The following is a 26,172-nucleotide window of genomic DNA, read 5'->3' on the forward strand; positions in this document are numbered from 1 at the left end:
CTTATACTCAAGTCTGATTAGAACCAAAAAGAAACACACTGACAGGGTCCAAGACGTTACTGCTCACTAGACCAGAGTCATGCAGCTGTTTGGAAAACTATTTCTTCCCAATTAAAGTGGCTCAGAGTCTAGGTGCAATCTTCCCCAGTAAGGGTATGAAGTAACAGATTTGTAGGATATGAAAAGGTTATGTAAGAAGCGATCATTACTTTTAGAGCTGATGAGTACTGCACTCTAAACTGATATGGATTTTGATAAACAAGCCTCACCCACAGTTCTATGTGCATACTGATCAAAATAAAAAAAGGCTTTCCTTTCCTTTCCTCCCTCCCTTTCTTTCATGTCTGAGTGCTTTATCTGTATGTACACATGCATGCCAGAAGAGGGCATCAGGTCTCAGTATAGATGTGGGCCACCACGTGGTTGCTGGGAATTGGAACTCAGGACCTCTGGAGGAATTGGGGAACGCCTGGGGGGTGAGATGGAAACCTAGTACAGTGAAAACATCCTGGAACCTCTGAGAGTGGCCCTAGCAAGGACTCCTGGTAATGGAGGATATAGAGCCTCAATCAGCCATCTTCAGTATCCAGGCAAGGCATCCAGTGGTGGGTCTGGGACACCAACCCAGCCATAAAACCCACAGGGCCCACAACCAGTCCTGCCTGCAAGATGTGGCTGAGCTTGTGGACATAGCAAACCAGTGACTGGTCTAACCTGAGGTCCACTCCAAGGGAGGGAGCTCACCCCAGACACTGACTGAAGGGCCAGGAATTGGAAACTAGATAGTCTGGAGACCTAATAGAACCAAATATAACTGACATTTTTTAAAAGCCAACAAAATGATACCTAGCCCAATTCTCATCAGAGGCTTCCTCCAGCAGCTGATAGAAGCAGATGCAGAAACAATACACCAGGTGGAGAGCTTGGGCTAGGTAGGGAAGAATAGGAGCCAGATATGAAGGACAACCACAGAATCAGCAAAGCAGGGCTCAGAGACTATAGTAGCAGTCTTCACTTGGTCCTCTGCATAGTATGCTGTGGTTGCTTAGCTTAGGGTTTTTATGAGACAGAGAGTGGGGATCTCTTATTCTGCTGCTTGCTTTTGGGACCCCTTTCCTCCTACCAGCTTTTCATCCAACCTTGATATAAGGGCTTGCTGCAAGGTATGCCATGCTGTTACTATCCTTGGGAAGCCTGCATTTTTTGAAAAGCAGCAGCAGATCTTGGGGAGGGGAGGTAGAGCTGGGAAGAGTGAAGGGAGACTGGTAGGAATGTGTATTAGAAGTTAGAAAAAGGTCCTAAAGTTTAGGAAAGGGAACTCCTGAGCCCACACCCTTGGCATAATTACTCAGTATGGCTGCTGAGAGGCAGTCACTCTGGCCAGTAGGCTGTCCAAGCTCCATCAGATGGCTCCATACCCACATGCACATGGGCGCACTACCTGATGTAGGTTATCACAGCAACAACAGCAAGAATGAAAGTGGAACCTGTGAATGGAGGGATGGCTCAGCAGGTGAGTACTGACTATGCTTGGAGAGGATTTGTTCAATTCCCAGCACTCACATGGTATTCTCAAACTCTTAATTCCAACCCTCACTACTCATACATACATGCAGACAAACCAATGATCACAAAAAAGCCATAAAGTTGGGAGGAAGAATGAGTGGTGTGGAAAAACCATGGCTTTCATCCACATTCCTATCTTCCAAGTCTACCTTATATACTTTTAGATGCTGGTCTCTCAGTTTGCAAATGACCTTTTTGGTTTATTTGTAGATAAATCTCTTGAGGTCCAGCCCAGCAAGAGCTATAGTGAGACAGTGTCTCAACACAAGTTCTAAAAAATCATGTAGAAGCTGGTGAGATGGCGGAGGTTACGGTAAAATGTGCCTGCCACTTAGTGTTGACGTGTGCCTAAAGACTGGAACCCACAGAACTTCAGATTACAATTAACTTTTTGATGTTTGAACATAACCTAATCTAAGTAGCACACCAAATAACCTTCTTTGTGAACAATTTGTACTTTATGACCTCATTATACTGTAGTTTTGGCTTATTCAATAGGTAAATTCACATTACAAATAAGTTTAATTCGAAATTATCTTCTGATACAGTAAGTTCAAATCAGGTTTTGCATTTCAGTGGTTAACAGTGTCAAGCCATTCCTATTTGCTTTTCCTATATACACAATGATCAACTACATAATGTAGGTAAGACATTTTAATTATTCCAAAAACACTTCTGCAAAAAAAAATTAGTTATCTGCCATAAAAATTTTGCTTCTTGGCAATTTAAATAAGATATTTCAAGCAGTTTAGAAAAACAAGATTTGTATTTTATTTCCTTGTAAAAATCTTTACACATGCGGACAAACCAGTGTTAAGAAAGTATTCACCATCATTTAAACAAATAACCACTTAAATAGAACAGTGTCTGCAAGTTTTATCTGTATAAAAATAAGATACATTTTTACAGAATTTACGCTCCAGTTCTTATAGCAATAAACAATACACAACTATAATAAAGTACAATTGAACCTGACCATGGTTTTCAATTAGATACTGCTAGGGCATTTTAATGTGCAAAAAACCTTAACATAGTTCTTTTCAAAAGAAAATGTCCTCAGTGTTTCTAGAAACCTAGACAATTTTAATAAATCAATCCCTAATCAGTTTGCTTTTCATGTTTTGATTGAGTCCATACATCGTCACACTGCATATGGGCAACACCAGGGACCGATGCAGTGTCAGAGGATGAAAGTCAGCGCCTATGCCTGCCATGTCCTGAGCGACTTCCACCGTGGTGCTTGCCTTTATGGGACCTCTCAAAGGAGCGAGATCTTTCACGCCTGTCTCTGTGATGCCCCCTTTCATGCCTGTGTTTCTTGGTAACATCTGAGTGATCCCGAGTCTTGCTCTGAGATCGAGACCGAGATTTTTTCCTTTTATGACCATGTCTATTTGAGCTTTTTAAATCTTCTCTGGTATGTTTGGCCTTAAGGTGAGGAGAACCATGATTATGATGTCTTCGAGGACTTTCACTGTGACTGCGAGACCTGCTTCTTGATCTTGAGCTGTATGTTCCAGATCGACTTCGCCTATTATTATAACTTAAGGCAATAAAAATTCCAAGTTAGGGTTCAGTGTCTACTGACCAGATCATTAAGTGCTGCTCACAAACAGGTTCAAACACTCAGCTATGAATAAGTCTGAACTATGTCCTCAATCTCCCCATCCTGACCTCTCACTTGAAACTTTGTTAGATAAAACATCCTATTCCAGTAAAGTGTATCACCAATGTGTCCTAAAACTACATGGTTTTTCACTGAGTACCTCTGCTCAGTGTGCCACTGAAGCAACACGAGAAATCTGCAATCTGTTAACAAAGCTGACAAGAAGAGTCTTAGGCTGTGTAATTCAGCACTGGTGGAATATTCACATTTCTAACAAATTGGATATAAGGAACATAATAACATAAATAACACCCCCCAACACACACACATTTTCTGGACACTTCAAATTGTGGGGAGGAGTGGAACACATGACAAGAATGAACAAAATGCTGTAAGATTTACAATCAGTCAGTCAAACGGCTCACCAGGTAAAGGTCCCTGCTACACTGCCAAGTCCAAAGTCCCTGGGACCCATGAAGTGAAGGAGTAAACTGCTTTCTACATCTTCCTAATTTCTATACATAACCACAACCTATGCATGTACAAAAAAACCCCACACACATCTGCAGTGTGTCCCTAAGTTTTTCCCCTCTATATCAGAAGTTCATGTTAAGCATGCTTACTTGTAACTAGTAAATTAGGTGCTAAATAATAAAACATGCTTAAAACAAAACACAACAAAAACTTGAAATACTTATTCCTAACTCTGAGGAAAAAAACCCATGTTAATTTTTAAGGGTTCTAAGCCTGTACCACCCAGGACCCATTACTTACTGTCTTCTTGGGGTGTGTGATCTAGAGCGTGACCTGGTTCTTGACCTTGATCTACTGGCACTTCTGCTGTTTCTGCTTCTCTTGCTGTCTTTTCTTACACTTAAAAAAAGATGCAGGCCATATCTGTTATATTGTTTTCAGAGGTGCAACAATTGTTACAAAGTTCTAACACTCAGTGCTCAAGGTATACATACTTACCCATTATAAGGGCTTTTGGAAGCTTGTTGTCTATCCTCAGGTTCTTTTTTGACTGTCTTCACATTAATGGAAACTGGTGATTTCTCTTCAGCTTTTACTTCTCTTGGTGATGCTTTTAATGGATAAGGATATATTAAATAAATACAGGATTTAGCTGAGGACAAGTTTCTTACATAACCCCAATGCTATACCTCTAAATCCTCAAGTTTCTCACAAAACCAAAACACCCAACACACACAGCAGTAACAATTTCTTAATGGTTTCTAGGCCAACTGACCAATGCCCAAATCTCCCTAAAGAGGATATACTTCCAGGCCCACAATGTTATTTAATTCTAAATGTATCTTACATGGTTTGGAGGCTGGAGAAAAACCACCTAAAGTGGAAAGGGCTGGAGTTCCATCAAGATTCAATCCCTTTGCCTTTAACTTGGCTTCCTGTAAGGCTACTTTTCTTTTTTCTACTTCCTTTTCCAGCAATTCATAGTTAGGCTGTTGAATGAAAACTGTGTTAATTAGCATTCCTTTTTATAGCAGACTCTTGAAAATGACATCAGCACCAGTAACTGAAATTACCTTTTTCCTGGTATAAAGTCTAAGTGTCTCTATGCAGATTTCTTGAATCTCCTCTTCTGTGGTACCAAAAAGAAGAAACCAATGGGGCCGAGTTGGCAATGGAATCTAAACAAAAGAAGAATGGTTCAAAGGCTTTCTCAGAAGTAACAAAAACTCATGGAATTTACTCTGCAAAACAGAGCAGGCTAATACTTACTTGAAGTGCTCTAGCTGCAAGGTAGATACAAGCACATGCTATAGTCTCTGGTTGAAAGCGAACAAAAACATTGGTTCGAAGACTGTCATTCATATAATTCCTGAAAAACATTTCAGCTGTAAGCTTAGTTCATAAGCAAACCAATTCTCCTGAAGTACATGTAAAATTGGAGACTCAATCTACTTCATTCTTTTTTCTCCTCCTTATATTCACATCTTTAAATGGCACCATGTAACAGTTTCTAACCATTCCCCCACAGCACCTTAAGTAATTCTACATTACTCATATAGCTCTTACCCCCAAGGCCTTCCCTTAACATGTTATAAAAAGCAATGTTTTAGAAGTCAATTTGATAAGTTCAGAATTCACCACTCCCAACAATACTTCAAGCCTTAATTACTGACCATCTCTCCTTTATCCATAACGAAAAAGCAGTGTCAATCAAGTTCTTTAAAAATACTATGAACAGGGGTAAAAAGGCATTTTTAGTAAGAATCCACCAAATGACTTATAATTAAAAAAAAAAAAAAAAAAAGACACTTCCAAAAAATCTAGGTAGAGAAGTGAACAATAAATATGTCACAATGGCCGTTTTAATATACCTTTTTGCAGTTAAATATAAATAAAAGCAATGACTTAAGTTCAATTAAATAAACTTAGAAATCTCTAGTGAGACTTTCCCATGAAATTTCTTAACTAGAAAACTCTACAATTTGCTAAAAAGCCTGAGCTGGAACTAAATGGATTATTTCTATAAAATCCTTTTATTCATTAATGTTATTTGTTGCATAGAACACATTAAAAACTCATGCATTTTATAAAGCAATGTGGCTTTTCAAATGTTACCAGTATCTATTGAATCCAAAAGCATGGCAGTCATAAAAAGACATTTTTGAAAAATCCAGAATTATTTAATGCTTGTTTATCAGCAGTTACATGAATCATTTATGACTAAACCACAATTTCCTTGCTTAGCCTTTCTCAAAGGTCCAAGGTCAAAAATATTTAAATAACATCAACTTCTCTTTAAAATTGCTTCTTATATCACTGCCTGTGACAGCTCAATAGCAGAGAAACCTAAAAAACGGCAACAGGTACCTATTTAAAACTACCAGTGTAAGGTAGCCTCAGCCTCCTGTGGTAGAAAGGATGCCATACACACTGCAAAGTAGAAATTTAATTGAACCCAATTAAAAAAAAAAACAAAAAACAAAAAACAAAAACAATTCATAATAGCTGGACAACAATCTATCAAAAATGAAATATTCATTTTGATAGTTACAGGTATACATTGAATAATACATAGGCATGATGCATAGTTACTTCTAGAAGCAAATATACAAATCCTTTTGACACCCCGACAGAACTAGAAGATGCTGCCAGATGGATATGGACCACTTCAGTGAATCTCGGATGAGAGCTTGCACTGGATTGGCTGGAGAGCAGGCTAGCCAATCAGGCCATCCTGAGGTCATGGGCTGAAGTGCAGAGGGCAGAGTTCTATGACTTACCATCATGGACTACCCTTTAATTAAAGAGTAGAAAAAAGAACAAAGTTAAATTGAGTTCTCCATTAAAAGTAGTTAGTCAAGCCAAGAAAACAGGAAGCAGAAATAAGCATTATGTACCTTTTGGTTAAAAAACAAAAACAAACAAACAAAAAACCACAAAATACCCCAAAAACAAACTTATTTCATTATTTTGGAAAGAGAAAAATGAAACTTACTTTATTTCTGCTTCTGTTTTCCTGACTAAAGAAGAAATGTAAAAAAGGAACTTACCAGGCAGTCTGAACCAGGGTTTGGTTACGTTCACATTCTAAGACTTGTAAATACATTACAATGATCTGAGGACAAGGGAGAAAAAAACTATTTAGCATATTGGTGGTTCTTTCAAGACAGTTCAATGAATAATGCAACTGAAAACTGTTAGTTACAATTCTTATAAAATTACAAATATACAACAACCTAAAGCATACTTGAGACTCAGTGCTGGTTATTACATTACTCAATTTTATAAAATGTGCTTATAGAAGTGGTTAATTGTTTTCTAGTTTCTCAGGGTACTCATCAAAAAAGGCAAACTCTATGTTCAGAGTACACAACGGCCACGGTATTTTCTAGAACACTAATTTCTAAAATAAAGTGTAGCATACTGAAACTTCTTAAATAATAAAAGCTATAAAGCTCAATGATACAGTGCTTGCCTGCATTTGGTTCCCAGCAAGACATAAGTATGCAGGATACAAGTTTATGACAGCTGCTTTTGGACCTACACTATCATCACGTATTTCAGAAGTTGAAGATACCAGCCAATGCCATCTGGCTAGGCAGGGCTATCTATCTCAGTTCCAACTCCTACACCTATGCTTAGAAGAGTAATATAAAAGCCAGGAGGGAAAGCTTTTAATGCTTTACAATAAGCAGCTGCCATTTTCCACAATTTAAATGTGCCAGGTTCCACAGTTGTACAATTCATTCCTTCCATGTAGAATCCCACATGAGTTTGTTAGGAGGAAAAACTAGAATTTAACCAGAGTATTCATTTTCACAAAGAAACAATAAAGCCTGTTCCCATTTTACTGACAAATATCAACATCCAAAAGAAAGCTTTTGAAAATTGAGGTTAACTCTCCACACGGAATTCAAAATTTTAGAAAAAGCCCTAATACTTACGAATTGTATTGTCTGCACTTTAGAACTCACCTTATGGGGATGCTTGACATGAACACAAAATCCCAACTCCTTTAGCACCCTCCTCTCTGCCTTGATAACTTGATTTTTGGTGTTAATGTAGTTCTGATCAAGGATCAGGGGGCTTGGAGTCCTATAGTTTGTAGGAAATAAAATCAAAACTGTTTTGCACATCCAAGAAATTTTATTTGTGGCATCTCCATTTTCCCTTCCAACCAACTATTGGCAACAGAAACCAGCTTTTTAAACTCCTGCTAACAAGTTAAAGCATTAATCTTATGCTGTCCAAGTTATGCTAACTATAACTAGACAAAGCTCCTAAAACCTAACACAACTTAAACTCACATGCTTAGGTCTGTTGAACTTACACACAGCTTCAGCGATGAGCATTATTGGCACTAATAAGGACAGTAAGAACTAATGCAACTCCTGAAAGATTTACTATCAAATTCAACATGAACAAAGGTTTTTAAAAAATTGAATCAACCCTTTGCTAAATGTTTGGTTAAAATAAAAGCTAAGAAAACAAAAACAAAAGGTAATTAATTCTGACTTCCCTTTTGAGATAACATGTTATAAACAAATATTTCAAGAATATTTAATTCTTTAATTAACAGCCCCCTCATCTCCAACAAGTTAGCTCAACTGCCAAGTGAAATAAATGTTTAAAAATAAGGTAAAAAGTGAATTAGCTGACTTGGGTTACTATAGTTCCTATGAGGTTGATTTTAAGGCCACAGAGAAGGAACTAAGACTCAAAGACCACATTTGAGACCTGTGAGGGATGAGGGATGCCCCCAGGGTTGTGGGGGGAAAGGGTATCTAACCATTCATATATACGACATGTAAATCATCCTTTAAAAAATAAAATAAGGGGCTGGAAAGATGGCTCAGCAGTTAAGAGCACTGACTGCTCTTCCAGAGGTCCTGAGTTCAATTCCCAGCAACCATGTGGTGGCTCACAACCATCTGTAATGAGATCTGGTGCCCTCTTCTGGTGTCTGAAGACAGCTACAGTGTACTTATATATAATAAATAAATAAATCTTTAAAAAAATAAAATAAATTAAATTAAGTCTTGCTATGAAGCTCATCCTGAAGCCAGTCCTAAGTCATGTCAGATGTCAGTCAAGTGTAACTAACCAGGATCTGGCTTTTCCTATAATCTGCTAGTTTAGTATTGTCAAGGTAACCTATCAAATTTACCATGGTGTTTGATATACTCCTACCTCTAGCCAGTGAGATGTACATTTTTATTAAATACTGTACAATAAATATATGGTCAGAGTAACATTGAAATGCTTTCTTAAATACTCAATTCATTTTCATCCAAGTTACCAAGTCTTGGGAGAATATAATACCAAATATACAATCTTTTCAAAACAACACAACAATAACAAAACCTATTTTATATTCCCTTAAAGATAATAAAACAATCTAACCTGTAATATTGAGCCAGGAGTAGTGGCTCACCTCATAATCCCAGCACTTTGCAGGGGTTGGGGAGAGGACATGGAGATAAAGAGTTCAAGGACATCCTCCACTCCATCAGTTGAGTTGAGACAAACCTGAGTTAACTCAAGACTGAAAAAAATCTGCAATGAAGTACATTAACTACCTCCCTAGTAGCAGGCTATCAGAGTAAAAACCAGCTATGTTGTATTTTCCTGTTTTCACTTAAAAACAAAACCCAGTTATTTATTCTGTAACTTTGTACTAAACCATTAATAGCTGGTAAAAGTAACATTATAAACAATAAAAAGTAATGATGGAAAATTTTCATTAAGTTCAATTTTGATTACCACATCAAAAAGTGTAAGAAATGGCCTGTTGTGAATCAATTTTATTAGAATAGCTACAAACTGCACTTTAGGAGAAAAAGTCAAATTTAACTCAAATAGGAGCAACCCATGTATGGAAAACTCCCAATGACACCAAGTAAGGGTTCATGATTTTTCAGTTTTTATATGAATTCTAAGAAATTTTGGAGACAATCCCAATACAGACTAATTAGAAGGTTCTCCTTCAATTGGTACTGAGAGTCAAGGAGGCTCCAGTGGTTTTTTTTTTTTTTCTTACACAGCTTGGCCCTTAACTCTTAAAAGCCAGAAGGTAAGTAAACAGCATCATTAAAAATCCATATACAAAGCATTTACAAAGGCAGAGTTCTGACTCACTTTTCTTCATATGTTAAAATTTACTTACTACGAAAATTTGCTTTATGAAACTATTTTTAAATTGTAATAAAATTTGCAATCAAACACTTGTTTCAACTATAGCTATCAACTGATACCAAATTTAAGGACACTAACTGTGCTCAAAGTATCTTAGATTTACTACTCTGCCATATGCACATTCCCCACCTCATAAGAATCCCTAAGAACCTATAAAGGTACAGGCTTTGTACCTTTCCCACGAGTGAAGTGGTTTTACACAGGGATCATAAATTACAGATACCCTGGGCTACTACAAAGTGAGATCTTCAATCTTAAATTCCAAACTTCTCAACGCCTTTAAAACAGGCCAAGAAAGCAATCCCATTAACAATCTTACTACAACTCAACCATCTAAGCTCTTGTTCAGTCTTGCCACTGTTAGCATAATCTCTTGTCTTCATTTGTTCAGATTTTACCTCGGAAATCAAGGCAAGCTCAATGAATACAAAATTAACAACTATCTTAACAGAAGCATTTTACACCATGATGAAATTCAAAACTGTCTCCACAAATGACTAAGCTCTTCATATTAAGGCAGCTACCAATTAGAAATATCTTTAGCGACACAGTAATCTGAATCAAGGCTTGCTAGAATTTCTTCCCAATCAGATAAACATCCTTGTTCAACACAAGAGGTGGCACTATATACACTAAGGGAGAAAATCCTCATGTATTCAGAGAACTCAGGAATAGGTAGTATCACTCAAGACTACCAAACTCCACCTTTGAAAAGGTTATTACCTGACTTTGCTCATTTATTTATTTGAAACAAATTTTAGTCTTTAGGAAATGTTGGTTTCCAGCTATTAGGAATTTATGATAGTTACTTTCTGCAGTATGCCTGAAAACACATTTAGACCTGGGGGTTCAAGCACGGTTGGTCGCACTCCTGAGTTACAAGGCCTCTGAAAGTAGTTCAAGGAAGTACACTATAAACCAGATGGCTAATACACACACAAGATTGCTACTCAACATAGAGATTTCTAATGCTCATTTAAAAGTAAACAGAAACATTCTTTCAATGTTAACTGAAGATTTTATGCATTGAAAATAGCATAAACAGTCACCAATAAAAGTAGTTAAATCTTTTACAAGTTTATGTTCTTGTAACAGAAACCTTAAAAGATATGAACACAGACTTGTCTTTAAAGAAAAGACCCTTAATATACTGGGGATATTACATGGAAACAGTAAACTGTGAATACAAATAGCTTTAACTTTCCTTTGAATTCAGCTATTCTAAAGAATTACCGAACTATAAAAAAGCTAATGGGGGACAAGTCAGTTATCTCAGGTTGAGGATTAACTAAAGTGGTACTTACTGTTTATTTTCCCTTCGAACAGTTGATTTTACACTCTACATATAGCCATGACTAAAAACAGTGACTTTAAAGCTACATTAAAGTACCCCTTGTAATTACCAAGACCATAGAATAACCTGTTAATTTGTAAATTGGACTTAAAGACAAACTAATAGGAGTATTAACATTTATGAATACTTTCCAACTATACCCTATGCAAAAAAAATAAAGAAAATGAAAACAGAAAAACCCCACCACCTTTTAAAGCTATAGTTTCAATAACTTGGACAGCAAAGACAAAAGCTTATAACAAGAAACAGGAGTTTTTTTTTGTTTGTTTGTTTGTTTTTCTCTAAATGGTTCACCAGTGGCCAACCTGTTAGTCCCCGATTCCAGTGACCTATTCTCAGAACACTGGCTTCTCCTTGGGGATTTCGATACTTCACTCACTGTTGCCATGACGACAGCTTCATCTCTATGTACCACTCCACATCACCCAGGCTTTGGTAAATGTAGCTGGTCGCTGTATAGTCGGTTGCAAGGGAAAAAAGAGTTGAAGTTAATAACATATACAAGTTACATGTCTGAGTAAACTTGTAATATGCATAGAAACACTTATATCCTGCTTTTAAAAGGGGGGCTTCCATGCAATTAACTTCTTTAAGAATTTCATGCTATAATCAAACTTGAAACATTGAAACAAAATCAAATTTCTCTTTAATGATCAAAAATGAAGTTACAACCAACACAAGTCAGTCAGATTGGATTATTTTAAATTTTGAAGTTTTATAGATAAGATGATCCTATTCTGACACCTAGAAAGGAAAGTTAAGTACCACAGGAAAACACCAAAAGATCTTGTGATTATAGTTGGCTCAACAACTCATACACTATTAGAAAATGTCCCTTTAAAACAAGAGTCCTTTCACTAAAAAGAATTTTGTATTTCAGTGTTTTAAGAACACCCTGAAAAAAAATCAACCCATGTAATCTGAAATACAAATAAGCTCAGAACATACAAAACACCAGTTTGAAATTTCCCCATTTCTCGACTGTCTTCACAAAGAACTAAAAATGTTTTCAAACAGAAGAAATTATATCTAGGCACACTTAGAAAAGATGGGGCTAAATAACATAGAGCAAAAAAATGGCTATGATAAACATTTCAAACTCTCATTAATAATATTTGCTTAACTGGCAAATTCCACTACCACCAACCTATTATAGCTTCCACAATAAAGACTGCATATGCTAAACAACACCCAACTCCCAAAACAACTTGTCATAGCTAACTTCCTTTCAAACTCACAATTCCTCAGAAAATAATCTACACCATGAATATCCATCAGCGTATCCTAGAATAACCCATAGAGCAGGGAGCCCTGCAACAAACTTTGGTACTACCCTAATAACACACCGGCCCACATAAAGTTATCAGGTTATCACTACACCTAAAAGATACTGTTTCAGACTCTATTTTCTTACAAGATCAAATAGAGAGCTCTATCTGAAGGCAACTCAATCAATGAGTTATACTTCTAATGCACTCACTAAGACTATATCTGACCAAAACAAAATACCTGTTCATTCCCTTTGACTTCAAACTTTATCATCCTCCAGTCCTTTCAGATCCGGCATTATGCGATTTATCGTAGTTCAATGTTGAGAGAGAAGTACTCTAACAAAAGCCAACCTCAATTGATGAAGAAACTGGGACTCCAAGCAGAAAAACAACCTACACGGAACTTTTGCCACAAAATTAACTTGAACTACAGCCTTCATTTTTCCAGAGAGGGGAGGGGAAAAATAACTTACAGAATACTCTCCCACTTGAGCCAACCGTACTCCCTTTCTTGTTTACTTTTAAGCCAAGGGACCGGCTTCACAGCACTGCTAGGATTGTCCAAAATGCAACTGCCTCTACAAACTTCAGATAGCTGGTTAATGGGGTGGTATTTAAAGTTTCAATGTTCCTATGTGAATTTCAACACCTAATGTCAGCTTTCTTTTTGCATCCATACTGACTTGAGGGGGGAAAAGATGTTTTGACTTGATGATTGGTGCACAGTACAGCAGTAGCAAGAGAAACTATGTTCAATAGGCCAATCTTACCTTTTTCCTCTTAACTGGCGGAGGTGGTGGAATACATTAATCACATCTCTTATTCTTCTTGGTGCTTCTTCAATTTTTGATGCAAGATTAATACAGGCCATGGCAACAATCTGAAAGAACCCAGAAGACAAAAATTAAAGTGAAGTACAAAGTTCAACTGGAAATAGCTCTGCCCAAAGTCTAACAAACTTATTCTTTTGCTTTTGTTTTTCGAGATAGGGTTTCTCTGTGTAACTAGCTAGCCTTGAACTCAAAAGACCTGTCTGTGTGGATCGGACCGGTTTAACAAATTTGTTCTTAAAAAACAAAAACAACAACAAAAAAAACCCCCTCTAGGTTACGATGAGGCTTTTGGCGAAATATCAAAGCCGGTATTTTTAGATCACGGGCTTATCAGCTCTTGCGTTTTATTGCTCAACTGCTCATATTTTGGGCCAGAATCAAGCTAACTCTTACAAGAGTTGTGCAATGGCCCGAAAACGCAGTTCTTGGTAACAGAGCACGTGAACTGGGGATCCATTTTCTAGTTCTTGAAACATGTTCTAAGGGCCCCATTTCCTTATGGGTGGGAACTAGGTACAAAGGCCTAAAGCTAACCACTCCCTTTCTTGAATAGCTGGTTACTACCCCTTCCTTCCCGCTTCCGGATGAAGAAATCCCTTCTCGTCCGCCTCCGCCTCCCTTACCTCGAAACTGTGTTTGACGAAAGACTTGGAGTAGAAAAAACGATGAAACAACACCTGCCCCGTAGCCATCGCCACCTGCAGACAAGAGAGGAGAACGGAAACGCCGGGGTCAGGCGGGCCCGCACCAGGCGCCGCCGCCATTTTGTGCGGCCGCTCACTTCCCTTCCCCCGGCCGCGCGGCGCCGCCGGTTTCCGCACCCCCACCCTTGCCTGCTCGGGCTCCCGCCGCCGCCCGGCACAGGCTCTCGAGAAACCCGGCCGCAGCGGAGAGGCCGGCAACCAACCGGGGCTCTCACCTGCGGCAGCCGGAGGAGAATGCCGGCGGCCTGGATGAGCTCGCAGCCTAAGATGCGCAGGTCCGTCTCGCTGGGCAGGTCGAGGCCGTCCTGCATGGACGGGGTAGGCGAGAGCCGCTCCTCCGGAATCACCGAGTGGTCGATGGTAAGCGACACCTCCGAGTACAGGCGGTCGCCAATCAGGATCCCTCCGGTCGTCGTCGTCGTCGTGGTCGTCGTGCCGGAGCTGGAGCCGCCCGCACTCGGGGCGGCGGACGAGGCAGAGGCGGCGGCAGCGGTCGATGTCGGGTGAGGCCCGGACGCCATAGTTCTAGCGAGCTACACGCACGCCCGACGCAGCCGGAACCCAAAGCGAGACTAACCAGCGTCCTCGGCGCGACGGATATTCCCGTGACCGCCGGCTTCCAGGCCGCTGCGCGCAGCGTAGGCTTCCGCCCTGACGTCACCACGCCACCACTCCCTACCCCACCCGGGGCGCGCGCGCCAACGAGTTCCTCCGTGCTTTGGTCGCACCGGGCGGAGGGGGTGGGTAGGGCAGGCCAGGGCAGGGCAGAGTAGGGTAGGGTGCTGGCCGCTCGGGGCTGGTAGTACCTTTAGGCACTAGATAATCAGTAATCTGGCCTGGTGAGTCGGCCGGGGATACCCCTGCACGGTCTGCTTGTTGGGGAGCGTCCGGCCGTCCGCGACACCGATGCGTAACAAAGTGACTCTGAACTGGGCAGCTTCAGTTTCAGCGCATGGGTTTCCGGAAAGCTCCGAGCGCGCGTGGGTGTCGGGGTGTAGCCGTACAAATACATGCCTGGCCCTGACCTCACTTCGCAGGGTTTACAGTAATCTGGAAAATCCCTAGTTCCAAAAATAGATTTAGGGTGAGGACAATACACGGGCGATTTCATTGCACTGGGGAGTCTAATCTTAAATGGTTTCCATAGTTTGGCAGAGTGGGGGGAAAGTAACTATTCCCGTGTCAACGGAAAGAAAAAAAAAGCTTTCATCTTACCCGGAATTTGGGATAACCTAAATCTGTGTCCCCGGGCCATGGTCAATCAAAATGGCTCCAGAATCAACCATCTTTTATTCCCTTTAAGATGAGAGCTGTGGTTTTTATGTCCACACTAAAAGTCCCAAATAGCTGAGGTCGACCGTGAAACAACTGATCTGTGGCCTCTCAATGATCTTTTTATTCCAGCTCAATCCTCTGAGATATCCTCTAGGGAGGAAAAAAAAAATCTCCTTACCTCAGTGCAAAGGTTTGGTATTTTTATTTTGTTAAGGCTTAATTTCTTGATGAAACGTGCCTTAACCTTGAACCTGTAGAAGAATTTGGATACATCTTAATAATTGTCAGTGATGTCACCAAAGCAAGGTATTTTTACAGCTCATTTTTGCTGAGTGTATTGGGACAGGCCTGTGATCCCAGCAGTCTGGAGACAAAGACAGGTGGATCTCTTGAGTAGAGGGTAGACTGATCCCAAGCCAGTCAGAACTATATAATAAAATCTTCAAAATGAAACAAAGTCGTCCCCCCCCCAAAAAAAAACCAAAGCCCCTGTGTAGAGCAGGAATACCAGTACTCAACAAAAATCTCAGAAAACAAAAAGTTTATGATTGTAATAGCTTTCTGTCACTGACACCGGGTAGAAAATTTACAATGAGTATTTATTTTGGTTTATGGTCTCTGAGGTTTCAGGCTACAGCCATGTGGCCCCTGTATAGGCAGAACTTTATGGTGTGGGAACTTGGTAAAACCAAATCCCTTGCCACCGACAGAAAGAAGAGGGAATATATCCAGAGGTCACGCTCCTCAAGGAGGAATATATCCAGAGGTCGAGTTCCTCAAGGAGGAATATATCCAGAGGTCGTGTTCCTCAAGGAGGTCACCAACTCCTAACTGCTTGTCCAGCTATGACCTCATTAGGGGATTAACCCATCTATGAGGTATGTGCCTTTGTGATTAAATCACCTCTCAGTGCCACTAGCTAAAGGACAAGATCTTCCCGGGATCCATGTGTGGCAGGCATTTCTTATCCAAACCTGTGAAAGCACAGGAGACACAAGTCCAGGGAAGAGGTATGTCGTGGGACAAAACTTTTCCTAGTGAGACACTAGACACATCAACTACTCACCAAAGATAGGGAACCTACCACAGACCAAAGTATGGATACCACCAAAGAACAACCGGGTGAACCAATGAGTTTTATGAGGGTTACTTACAGGAATATGGGTCCTCATCAGCAGAACTGATTCAGATAGCTGCACCACCAAGTCTAGGCATATTTTAGGCACAGCACAATTTGGTGAAAATTTTCTTGGTGATATTTAACTCAATCCCATGTGGACAATAAAGTTTAAGGTGTGACTTTATCAATACTTTGTAAAGTACATGTGACATAGAATCCATATAGATTGACTACATTGATACCTTCCATAATGATCAGTTCTGTAGATGACATGCTCATGATAAGAGTCTGGAAGAAGATTTGATGTGGTCTTGGCCACACGGCAGAAAAGGTCACCAGACTGTTAGTGACATCTGCTTCCAGCCTTCTGGGTGGGTAACAAATTATACACGCCTTCTTTTGAAGGAACAACTCTGTGATTAAGGTTACTGGTTTCTACCTGGAGGTGGTGGTACACACCTTTCTTTAGTCCCAGCACTTGGGAGGCAGAGGCAGGTGGATCTCTTTTTTTTTTTTTTTTTTAAAGATTTATTTATTTATTATATATATAAGTACACTGTAGCTGTCTTCAGATACACCAGAAGAGGGCATCGGATCTCTTTACAGATGGTTGTGAGCCACCATGTGGTTGCTGGGAATTGAACTCATGACCTCTGAAAGAGCAGTCGGGTGCTCTTAACTGCTGAGCCATCTCTCCAGCCCGGCAGGTGGATCTCTTAAGTTTGAGGCTAGCCTAGTCTATAGAACAAGTCCCAGGACAACCAGGGTTACACAGAGAAACCCTGTCTTGAAAAAACAAAGCATTCCTGGTTCCCCTGTTGCTTATCTGTGAGCACAAGGACCTTCGTCCCTACCATAGGAAGAGATGGCTCAACATGTTATAAATACTTGTTCCTCATTACGTCACTAAAGTACCATTCATGACTAATCCAGAGGAGGTGATGGGCCAATGACTATTCGAGGTTTTGTTTGTCAAGTAACTGTCATATTCTTTCTATGATATAATCTAAGTTTGGAAAAAAACCATTACATTGTAAGTTATCAATGGAGAAAGTTTTATTTCCAAATTACTATCCACTTCCAAAACAGCCATGTTAAACTGTGGAAAGACAAGGCTTATTTAGAATTATCAAGATTCAGGGAAGAGTAAAGACATATGTTATTCACAGAAAAGCATTAGTGGAAACAAGTCCAGTCAAGCGAGGCTGTTGGGAGGCAAATGACTGAATCGAATAAGTATAAATGTGTGTATACACACATAATATTCTACTGTTATTACTATTATCATTTATTGCTGGCCATGATGCAGCTATCTTGCCTTAGCTTCCCAAGTGCTGGTGTTAGAGGCCTGAGCCACCACACCCAGCCTTGCTTATCTTTATAGACAGGGATCCTATTAGTTCAACCAGAGTTCTATGTGTCTCAGAGGAAATTTAGTGAAAGTTACATTTTTACTGCTTTAAGACAGGTGGAATTCAGATGATACCAGAAAGACTAATGGCTTTCCTGAGATACTAAAGTATCTTATTCCCTGTGTTTAAATGGCTCTCATGACATTAGATGCAGCATTCTGGCAAGTGTGTCTTTTGGCTATCATTTAAATATTAGTTTTTAAGTTCTAAAACCAATATTGGTACTTTTATTTCTTCAGTAATCATTCCTTTTTTTTTTTTTTTTTTTTTCGGAGCTGGGGACCGAACCCAGGGCCTTGCACTTGCTAGGCAAGCGCTCTACCACTGAGCTAAATCCCCAACCTCTCTACCACTGAGCTAAATCCCCAACCCCTTCAGTAATCATTCATTCACTATTATACTACAGGAATTTAATAACACACCACAAAAAGGGCCTAAAATAAAATGAAATTAAGCTCCAAATGAAGGACTTCCTAGAAGAGTGTTTAGGTAACCAATAGGTGCCAAGAAAGGAAGGAAGGAAGGAAGGAAGGAAGGAAGGAAGGAAAAGTCATGATAAAGGACATCAGGTAGAATGTGAGTCTCAGAGTCAAATTTCTAAGGCAGCAGAAACCAGGGCATAGACCACACAAGTTAACTAACCATATGACTGATTTTTGTTGTATTTGTGTGTTTGTGCACACCAGAGCAAGCATGTGAAGGCCTAAGGGCAGCTTATAGGAATTGGTTTTTTCCTTCAACCATGTTGGTCTCAGGGACTGAACCCATGATTGGTGGAGATCACCTTTACTCTTGCTATCTTCTTTCATGAATTAAAATTATTCCTTTAGTTTCATGACCAAAAACATTCAGTTCTGTGCTGTCATCGTGAGAGTTAGACTCCTTGGTAGGTAGACAGAGGCGTCATGGCTAAGTAAAAGTCATGGAATTTCCAAGATGGCCAAATTCTTCCTCAACCTCTGGACTTGAGACAAAAGCCTAGCAGCCTTTGTCTCCTACTGATGGACTGACTCAACAAATTCAAGGCCTATTTAGGACAAGTCACATGTTTCAGACCAATCAACCATTCCATCTTCTTCAGACTGACCAGCCCAAAGGTAGGGTTGACTCTTTAGAGGCCTTAGAACTCCCATACCCCAAGAAGAGACTTCATCTTCAGAGTATCCTATTTGCTTTGCAGAGGATCTTTTTCTCTGTGTGTCTGCTGTCTGGATGCATCCCTCACCCTCCAATAAACTTCTGCCTTTAACTGTTGACTCTGAGGTGCTTGAGATTTCCTGTTGCTACCTGTTGCCTCCAGGATTTTTCCTGCCTTTTAGCTCTTTAAAACTGGCAGAGAAAATCCAATCAAGACCCCCAGACTGGATCATTTCCAGACTATGAATATGAAGTAGAAAGCTCCAGGCCCCATTCATACCATGGTCTTCTCTTTGTAGTGTTTTGTACTACAGCTGTCGGGGCTCCACATCTGCTCTATTCTGTGTCCTTATAGTAAGTCCACAACCTCCACTCCGACAGGAGGCCTGCTGGTATTGCTGCTTGCCCTCTGGAGAAGGCTTCAACTCCAAAAAATAGAAGTGTTGGACTTTGAGCACAGACAGGCTATGGGGGCAGTTTTGGAGGTATATCTATAAATGTGTGTGCCCAAAGAGGTAAGGCGCCTGGTTTTGATAAGCTGCCAAGCCATTGATTCCACCAAACTGTTTTTAGAGCTAGATTAGAATTAATATCATGAAAGTCCAAGTGTTTATTTTTGACAAACATTTGTCCATTCTTTGGGGCATTTAATGTCAGAAATTGTCCGTCTAGTTTGGATTTTGGTCGGTTCATGAGTAGGAAGACAGCTTCAGGGCATGATCACATTAGGAAGTCTGGCCTTGGGACACTTTGGTTTCAGCCTAGTGAAGTTTGGAGACCTAACCCCAGACAGTAAACAAATGTGTATTCCTTTGATCCCCTACGTGGTGGCCATTTGTTGCTACAGCCCTAGGACACATGGTGACTTTCAGTTCTGCAAACAAAGATAAAACTTCACTAGCATCTCTATCCCAAAGGCCCCGTAAAAAGAGAAAAGCCACAATCAAGTTTTTTTCTGTTGAATGTGGCCCACCAGACTGAAGCCAGCCATCTCTAAAACGAGGAATAAAGGTCAGTTGTCACTTAATTCTGAGTTAGACAACCAGTGAGAGTCAGTTATGTATGCCGAGAAAAGTAGACTGAATGAAAGCCTGCAGAATGGAGAAGGGTACCACCACCCGTGTAGCACAGGCCCGCAGGTTAAATGGGGGTAAGATAGCATCCTTGACAAATGTAGTTAGTCCTGTTCGTAGCAAATCACATACCCCAACTGCATACAGTGCTGACAGGCTCTGCTTGTTTACTCTCTTGGGTTTAAGGCACTGTCTTATGACACTGTCAAACGTCAGCCACTGATGTGCCTATGAGCAGCAACATTTTAAGAATTTTAAACGAAAGCTGTTTCATATGAAAATTAATACTTATTCTTAATAGTTCATCAATACCTGTAAGCATCGTCTGAAGCCTGTGATCAGACTTGGGATGTAGATCAATGGTAAAATGCCTACTTACTGTGAATAGGAAAAAAGCCAGTGAGTTTTGGAATGAGACTGCGAGCCACTCTAGATGCCCATGCCTTGTGATGTTTGTGCCCTGTTCAAATCAGCTACGAATCAATACATTATCTTGAGTAAATTAGGTGGACTAGATCTTTAGTAAGTATCTATATACACACACATGTATACACACATCTTAGTATTTAGAAAGTTTACATTTTACATGTATATAAAATAGCATCTGCTTCTTGAAATTATCAGTGTTAATGTCTTTAGATGTATTTTTATTGTCTTAATTATGTCTATGTCTTAGACTTTCTGTTACTCTGCTAAAACAACATAGCCAAAAACATTCCTCCTGGGGAGGAAAGTGTTTATTTTGCTTACATATCATAGTTTATCATTGAAGAAAGTCCTGATAGAAACTTAAACGGGACAGGAACTTGGAGGCAGGAATTTTTACAGTAGCCATGGGAGGAATGTGTTGCTTACTGGCTTGCTCCTTTGTGACATGCTCAGCCTGCTTTCTTATAGGACCTATGGGTTCTTATAGAAGCCAGGACCACTAACCCAGGGGTGGTACTATTGGGCCTTGGCTGGGCCTTCCCACAAATAATCACTAATTAAGAAATTGCCTAGGGTTGGGGATTTAGCTCAGTGGTAGAGTGTTTGCCTAGCAAGCGCAAGGCCCTGGGTTCGGTCCCCAGCTCTGAAAAAAAGAAAGAAAAAGAAAAACAAACAAAGAAATTGCCTACAGCCAGATCTTATGGAGACATTTTTTTTTTTTTTTGGTTCTTTTTTTTTCGGAGCTGGGGACCGAACCCAGGGCCTTGTGCTTCCTAGGTAAGCGCTCTACCACTGAGCTAAATCCCCAGCCCCTATGGAGACATTTTCTTAATTGAGGCTCCCTCCTCTCTGTGATACAAGTTTGTGTCAACTTGACAGAAAAAGTAGTGTGTGTGTGTGTGTGTGTGTGTGTGTGTGCTCGCGCGCGTGCATGTAAGTATAGGTTCCCCTGTGGAAGTCAGAGGTCAGATCCCCCTGAAGCTGGAGGTACAGGGAGTTATAAGCTGCTTGATGTGGTTGCTGGGAACTGAACTTAGGTCCTCTGGAATTGTTTTGATAACAAAATTCCCAGCCCCACAACAGTGTGTGCTCTTAACTATTGAGCCGTCTCTCAGGCCTGGGTGACGGTGAATTTAATAGGTAGAAAGTTGGCCTCCATATTTTTAGGTCCTAATTCTTATACATGTGAATTTGTTGTCTTATAACCAAAGGCTATTACATTGTAGTTAAATTAAAACAAAACAAGACTCTGGCATTTGTCTGCAATTCCAACACTCAGACACTGAGACTGGAGACTGTTGATGCCGACCTAGGGTAATGTCTAAGACTCTGTCTTAAAGAACTGGGCCAGCCAGCCATGCTGGTACATGCTTGCAAACAAAACTTCGGAGGTGGAGACAGCAAGAGGACCAGGAGTCCAAGGTCACCCTCCACTCCATATAGATACAGGCCAACCTGAGCTACATGACCCCCTCTTCCAGTCTCAGGAAAAGGAAACAGGAAGTAAACACAAACAAAACATAAAACTTACATGCTTGTAGATTTTTCTCCATTTCTTGCTTGTTTGTTTTGAGATTGTTTATTTTTTCCAGACTGGGTTTCTCTGTCTCCCCACAGGAGTTCTAGAACTATCTTTATAGACCATGCTGGACTTGAACTCACAGGTTTTTTGCCTGCCTCTGCCTCTCAAATCCTGGGATTAAATATGTGTACCACTACACCCAATAATTTATTTTACTTTATATTTTTGCTATTTCTTGTCAATACAGAAAAGTAAAGAGCCGGGCTTGAAAATACTCACCGAGTAAAAAGCACTGTTGTTTAATAGCTTATAGAGTTTAAGCAAATTACTTAATATAGGCAATTCCTTAAACTTTTTTTCACCTGTAAAAGGATGTCGTGAAGAGCAACTAAAGTTTCTGATTTTTCCTGGGAAACTTATTACCATGAATAACCATGACTGTGTCATTGAAAATCAACAGTAAACTCCCAAAGGTTGTCAGGTGAAGTCAGAATACACAAATACACTTACCTTTTTTGTCCTAGGAAATAAAAATTACCCACCTAATGGTCAGGATTTAATGCCTACTGTGGCCCCAGGGACTTTTGGATTGATGGCTGTGAAAAATTCATCAATTTTTAAAATCTTATTTATTGACAAGTACGTGCAAGGCTCTGGTCTGGGCATTGGGGAGATAGTGATGGATACAATTCTTTCTTTAAGGAATATAATGTACTGTGTATGATGGCTAGTTTTGTCAGTTTGACACAGGCTAGAGTCATCTAAGAGAAGGGAAACTGATAAAATGCCTCCATAAAATCAGGCTGCAGACCATGTCTGTAGGCATTCTCTTAATTAGTGAATTAGTGATTGATGGGGGAGGAACCTGCCCATTATGGGTAGAGCTACCCCTGGGCTGGTGGTCCTGGGTTCTATGAGAAAGCAGACTGAATAGTTTCAATAAAAATGGTGCACACACACACACACACACACACACACACACACACAACACACACACACAACACACACACACCCCCATAAGCCAATAGAGAGGCTATTAGGAGACATGACCTTGTTGCAGTAGGTGTGGTGGTATTGGAGGACCTGTGCCACTGCGGGGTGGGCTTTGAGGTCTCATATGCTCAAACATGGTCAGTGTGTCTGTATCGCTTTGCTGCCTGCGGATCAAGATATAGAACTCTCAGTTCCTTCTCCAGCACCATGTCTGCCTGCACACTGCCATGCTTCCCACCATGACATTAATGCTAACCTCTGAGACTGTAAGCCAGCCCCAGTTAAATGTTTTTCTTTGTAAGAGTCATGTACATGATTATGGTGTGTCTTCACAACAATAAAACCCTAAGACACTGAACAAGCCATGAGGAGCAAACCATTGAGCAGCCCTCCCATGGCCTCTGAATGAGCTCCTGCCTCCAGCTCCTGCCCTGCTTTGAATTCCTGTCCTGACTCCCTTCTTGATGGACTATGATGTGGAAGTGTAAGCCAAATAAACCCTTTCCTTCCCAAGTTGTTTTTCATCATGGTGTTTCGCCATAGTAACTAAGATACTATACAAACCAACAATGTGATAAATTGGTTGTTTGTGTTTTGGGGAAAGGTTCTGGTCTTTCGATTCCCGGCAACCACATGGTGGCTCACAACCATCTGTAATGGGATCATATGCCCTCTTCTGGTGTGTCTGAGGACAGCTATGTGTACTCATATATATTTTTAAAAAAATAGAGAAGTAACAAGAGTAGCTGAGGTCTGGATTCAGTCTTCAGAACAGCAGCCAAACCAATATTCTGGAATGGAGGTGGGAGAGAAGGAAGCATTCGTGGTTTTCTTTGTATACTTTATACAATCCTTAAACTTTCCCAGCAACCACATGTGAAGGAACAATTCTTGCAACCTAGTATAAAGGATAATAAAGTCTTATAAAGATAATTGCTACTCACATGAAACTTCGAGATAAAAATGCAAGCCTACATTATCATTAGCCTTAACAAATATTTGGTCAACATGACATTGTTAGTGCAAAACACAACTCCACACTCAAAAGTTGTTAAGAGATAGTTTATTCTGAGTCAAATATGACCCACTGTGCTGGCTAGTTTTATGTCAACTTGACACAAACTATAGTTATCTGAGAGGAGGGAACCTCAATTGAGAGAATGTCTCTGTAAAATTTTCTTAATTAGTGATTGGTGGGAGAGGGCCCAGCCAGTGTAGACTGTGACAGCCTTGGGCTGGCAGTCCCAGGTTCTGTAAAACTACACTGAGCAAGCCATATATAGCAAGCGAGTAAGCAGCACTCCTCCATGGCCTCAACATCAACTCCTGCCTCCAGGTTCTCCCCAACTTGAGTTCCTGCTGTAGCTTCCCTCAGTTGACCGACTCAGGATATATCCAAATAAATTTTCTTTCTCAACTTCTTTTGGGTGTGGTGTTTCAACATAGAAATTATAATCCTAACTAAGACATCCAAGAATAGACTCATATATATACCACCACGGGAGCTGATACATTATAGCAGTTCCAAAACAAAGTCATAAATGCATTGACCAAATATATTTGTGGGGAGCTCAAGTAGGTAGGTTGCACTCCCAGTGGAAACACTGTTTCAGGTTGCAGATACTTTAGTAGAAGTTAGTGGTTTGCTAAGAATACACTTCCAAAGTTTTACCTGATTGTCAAGAGGATGTCAGGCCAGGGACTGGAGATAGGTGGCTGTCTTAGTTAGGGTCACCTTTGCTATCATGAAACACCATGCCCAAAAGCATGTTGGGGAGGAAAGGGTTTATTTTACTCATACATCCTCATTACTCATCATTAAAAGCAATGATGGTAGGAATTCAAAGAGGGCAGGGACCTGGAGGCAGGAGCTGATGCAGAGGCCATGGAGGGATGCTGCTTACTGGCGTGCTCCTCATGGCTTGCTCAGTCTCCCTCCTTACAGAACCCAGGATCACCAGCTCAGGAATGGCACCACCCACAATTGGCCCTCCCCCATTAATCACTAATTAAGAAAATGCCTTCCAGGTTTACCTACCGCCAGAGTTTATGGAGACATTCTGAGGTTCCCTCCTCTCAGATAGCTGTAGTTTGCGTCAAGTTGACGTAAAGCTAGCCAGCATAATGGCTCAGTAGTTGGGAGCACTGGTTGCACTTTCAGAGGCCAAAGGTTCACATGGTAGCTCACAACCACCTCAAACTCTAGTTTGAGAAGAGAGTCTCGCCTGCTCTTCTGACTTCTGCAGTCATACATACCTGGTGTACATAACCACATGCAGTCAAACATTCACACATAAGATTAAGGATGTTTGGTCAGGAGGGTGAGCAAAGAATGGCTGTTAAGTGGGCTAAATATATCTCAGAATAATTTAGCTCTGGAGCCACGATGTTCTAACTCTGTAAAAATACCAAGTTCTGACCCATCATCATTCAGCCTTTTATAGTCTAACATGGGTGTGGCTTTTCTTTTTTTCTGGGAAGTTGAAGTTTATACCATAAAAATTCTTTCAGTGTCTGTATTGCTTAAAAAAACAAAATCAGGGAGTGGGGAAAAAATCAGATGTCTGTCTGCATGCCACAGCTCATTATGATTTCTTTCTTATCAGTGAAAATGTGGGATTTAAAAAATTGTCAGGGGCCAATGACATGGTGTAGGATAATGGTACTTGGCTACTAAATGTAATGAACTGAGTTCAATTCCCAAGTTAAGTGAACATATTTTCAGGGGTATGTGGACAGTAAGTACCATTGTGTGCTGGTATTGGTCAGAGGGTAACTTTCAGCAAGTATTCTACCCCTGAGCCTGTGTGTGTGGTGTGTGTGTGTGTGTGTGTGTGTGTGTGTGTGTGTGTGTGTGTGTGTGTGAAATTAACTTTTATTTGCCAGATAGAATTGTTGTCTTAGAGGCTTAATATTGAATAAGCTCTCTCTTTCTAGTTCTTTGTGAACTCTGGCTGGTCCAACTCAGCTGGCTTAAAACTCCTCTCCAAGCTGACTGATTCAACGGACTTCTCTCAGCTTTTAACTGAATTGCTGTACTTGGCCTCAAACTAACTCTGGCAATCTGTTCTAATCTTCTGGCTCCTTCTCATTCTCTGGCTTGTTCTGTCTTCACTTGTAACTTGCCTTTGCAAAACTATCCCTGACCAAGCCAGCTCAGTCAGTCAAAAGAATTTCATGGGAAGGAGTGAGGGTTAAAGAAAGAAAA

The 26,172-nt window shown here is 40.4% G+C and overlaps 1 protein-coding gene and 1 long non-coding RNA gene across 8 annotated transcripts; one reads left to right on the top strand and one right to left on the bottom strand.

Moving 5' to 3' along the window:
* Positions 1 to 2,313: 2,313 nt before the first annotated feature.
* On the bottom strand, positions 2,314 to 16,000 carry Ccnl1 (cyclin L1). Of its 7 annotated transcripts, NM_053662.3 has the most exons (11): positions 14,219 to 14,613; positions 13,923 to 13,997; positions 13,237 to 13,346; positions 7,621 to 7,741; positions 6,697 to 6,761; positions 4,916 to 5,015; positions 4,720 to 4,824; positions 4,494 to 4,635; positions 4,145 to 4,256; positions 3,947 to 4,045; positions 2,314 to 3,109 (listed from the first exon to the last, which is right to left on the bottom strand). In NM_053662.3, exons 1-11 carry the CDS (start codon positions 14,522 to 14,524, stop codon positions 2,761 to 2,763), a joined length of 1,584 nt encoding a protein of 527 aa, NP_446114.1. In that variant the 5' UTR covers positions 14,525 to 14,613; the 3' UTR covers positions 2,314 to 2,760. The 7 variants fall into 7 exon arrangements, 6 of the variants coding, with proteins under 6 accessions (NP_446114.1, XP_063137207.1, XP_063137206.1 ...); XM_063281137.1 differs by lacking the exons at positions 13,923 to 13,997; positions 14,219 to 14,613 and adding an exon at positions 11,575 to 11,647; XM_063281136.1 differs by lacking the exons at positions 13,923 to 13,997; positions 14,219 to 14,613 and adding an exon at positions 11,501 to 11,647 and having other exon boundaries at positions 13,237 to 13,313.
* On the top strand, positions 15,918 to 23,477 carry LOC134485923 (uncharacterized). The gene is made up of 2 exons (XR_010064301.1): positions 15,918 to 16,044; positions 16,077 to 23,477. It is a non-coding gene; the product is annotated as an uncharacterized LOC134485923 (long non-coding RNA).
* The last annotated feature ends 2,695 nt before the right edge of the window (positions 23,478 to 26,172 follow it).

This window comes from Rattus norvegicus, chromosome 2 (genome assembly GCF_036323735.1).
Source record: "Rattus norvegicus strain BN/NHsdMcwi chromosome 2, GRCr8, whole genome shotgun sequence".
NCBI lineage: Eukaryota > Metazoa > Chordata > Mammalia > Rodentia > Muridae > Rattus > Rattus norvegicus.

Coding starts and splice junctions, on each gene's coding strand:
- Ccnl1 (NM_053662.3), bottom strand. CDS start 14,524: ATGGCGTCCGGGCCTCACCCGACATCGACCGCTGCCGCCGCCTCTGCC. Junction 13,998..14,218: donor TTCTCCTCCGGCTGCCGCAG/GTGAGAGCCCCG, acceptor TCTTGTCTGCAG/GTGGCGATGGCTACGGGGCA. Junction 3,110..3,946: donor TCACACACCCCAAGAAGACA/GTAAGTAATGGG, acceptor TATTGCCTTAAG/TTATAATAATAGGCGAAGTC.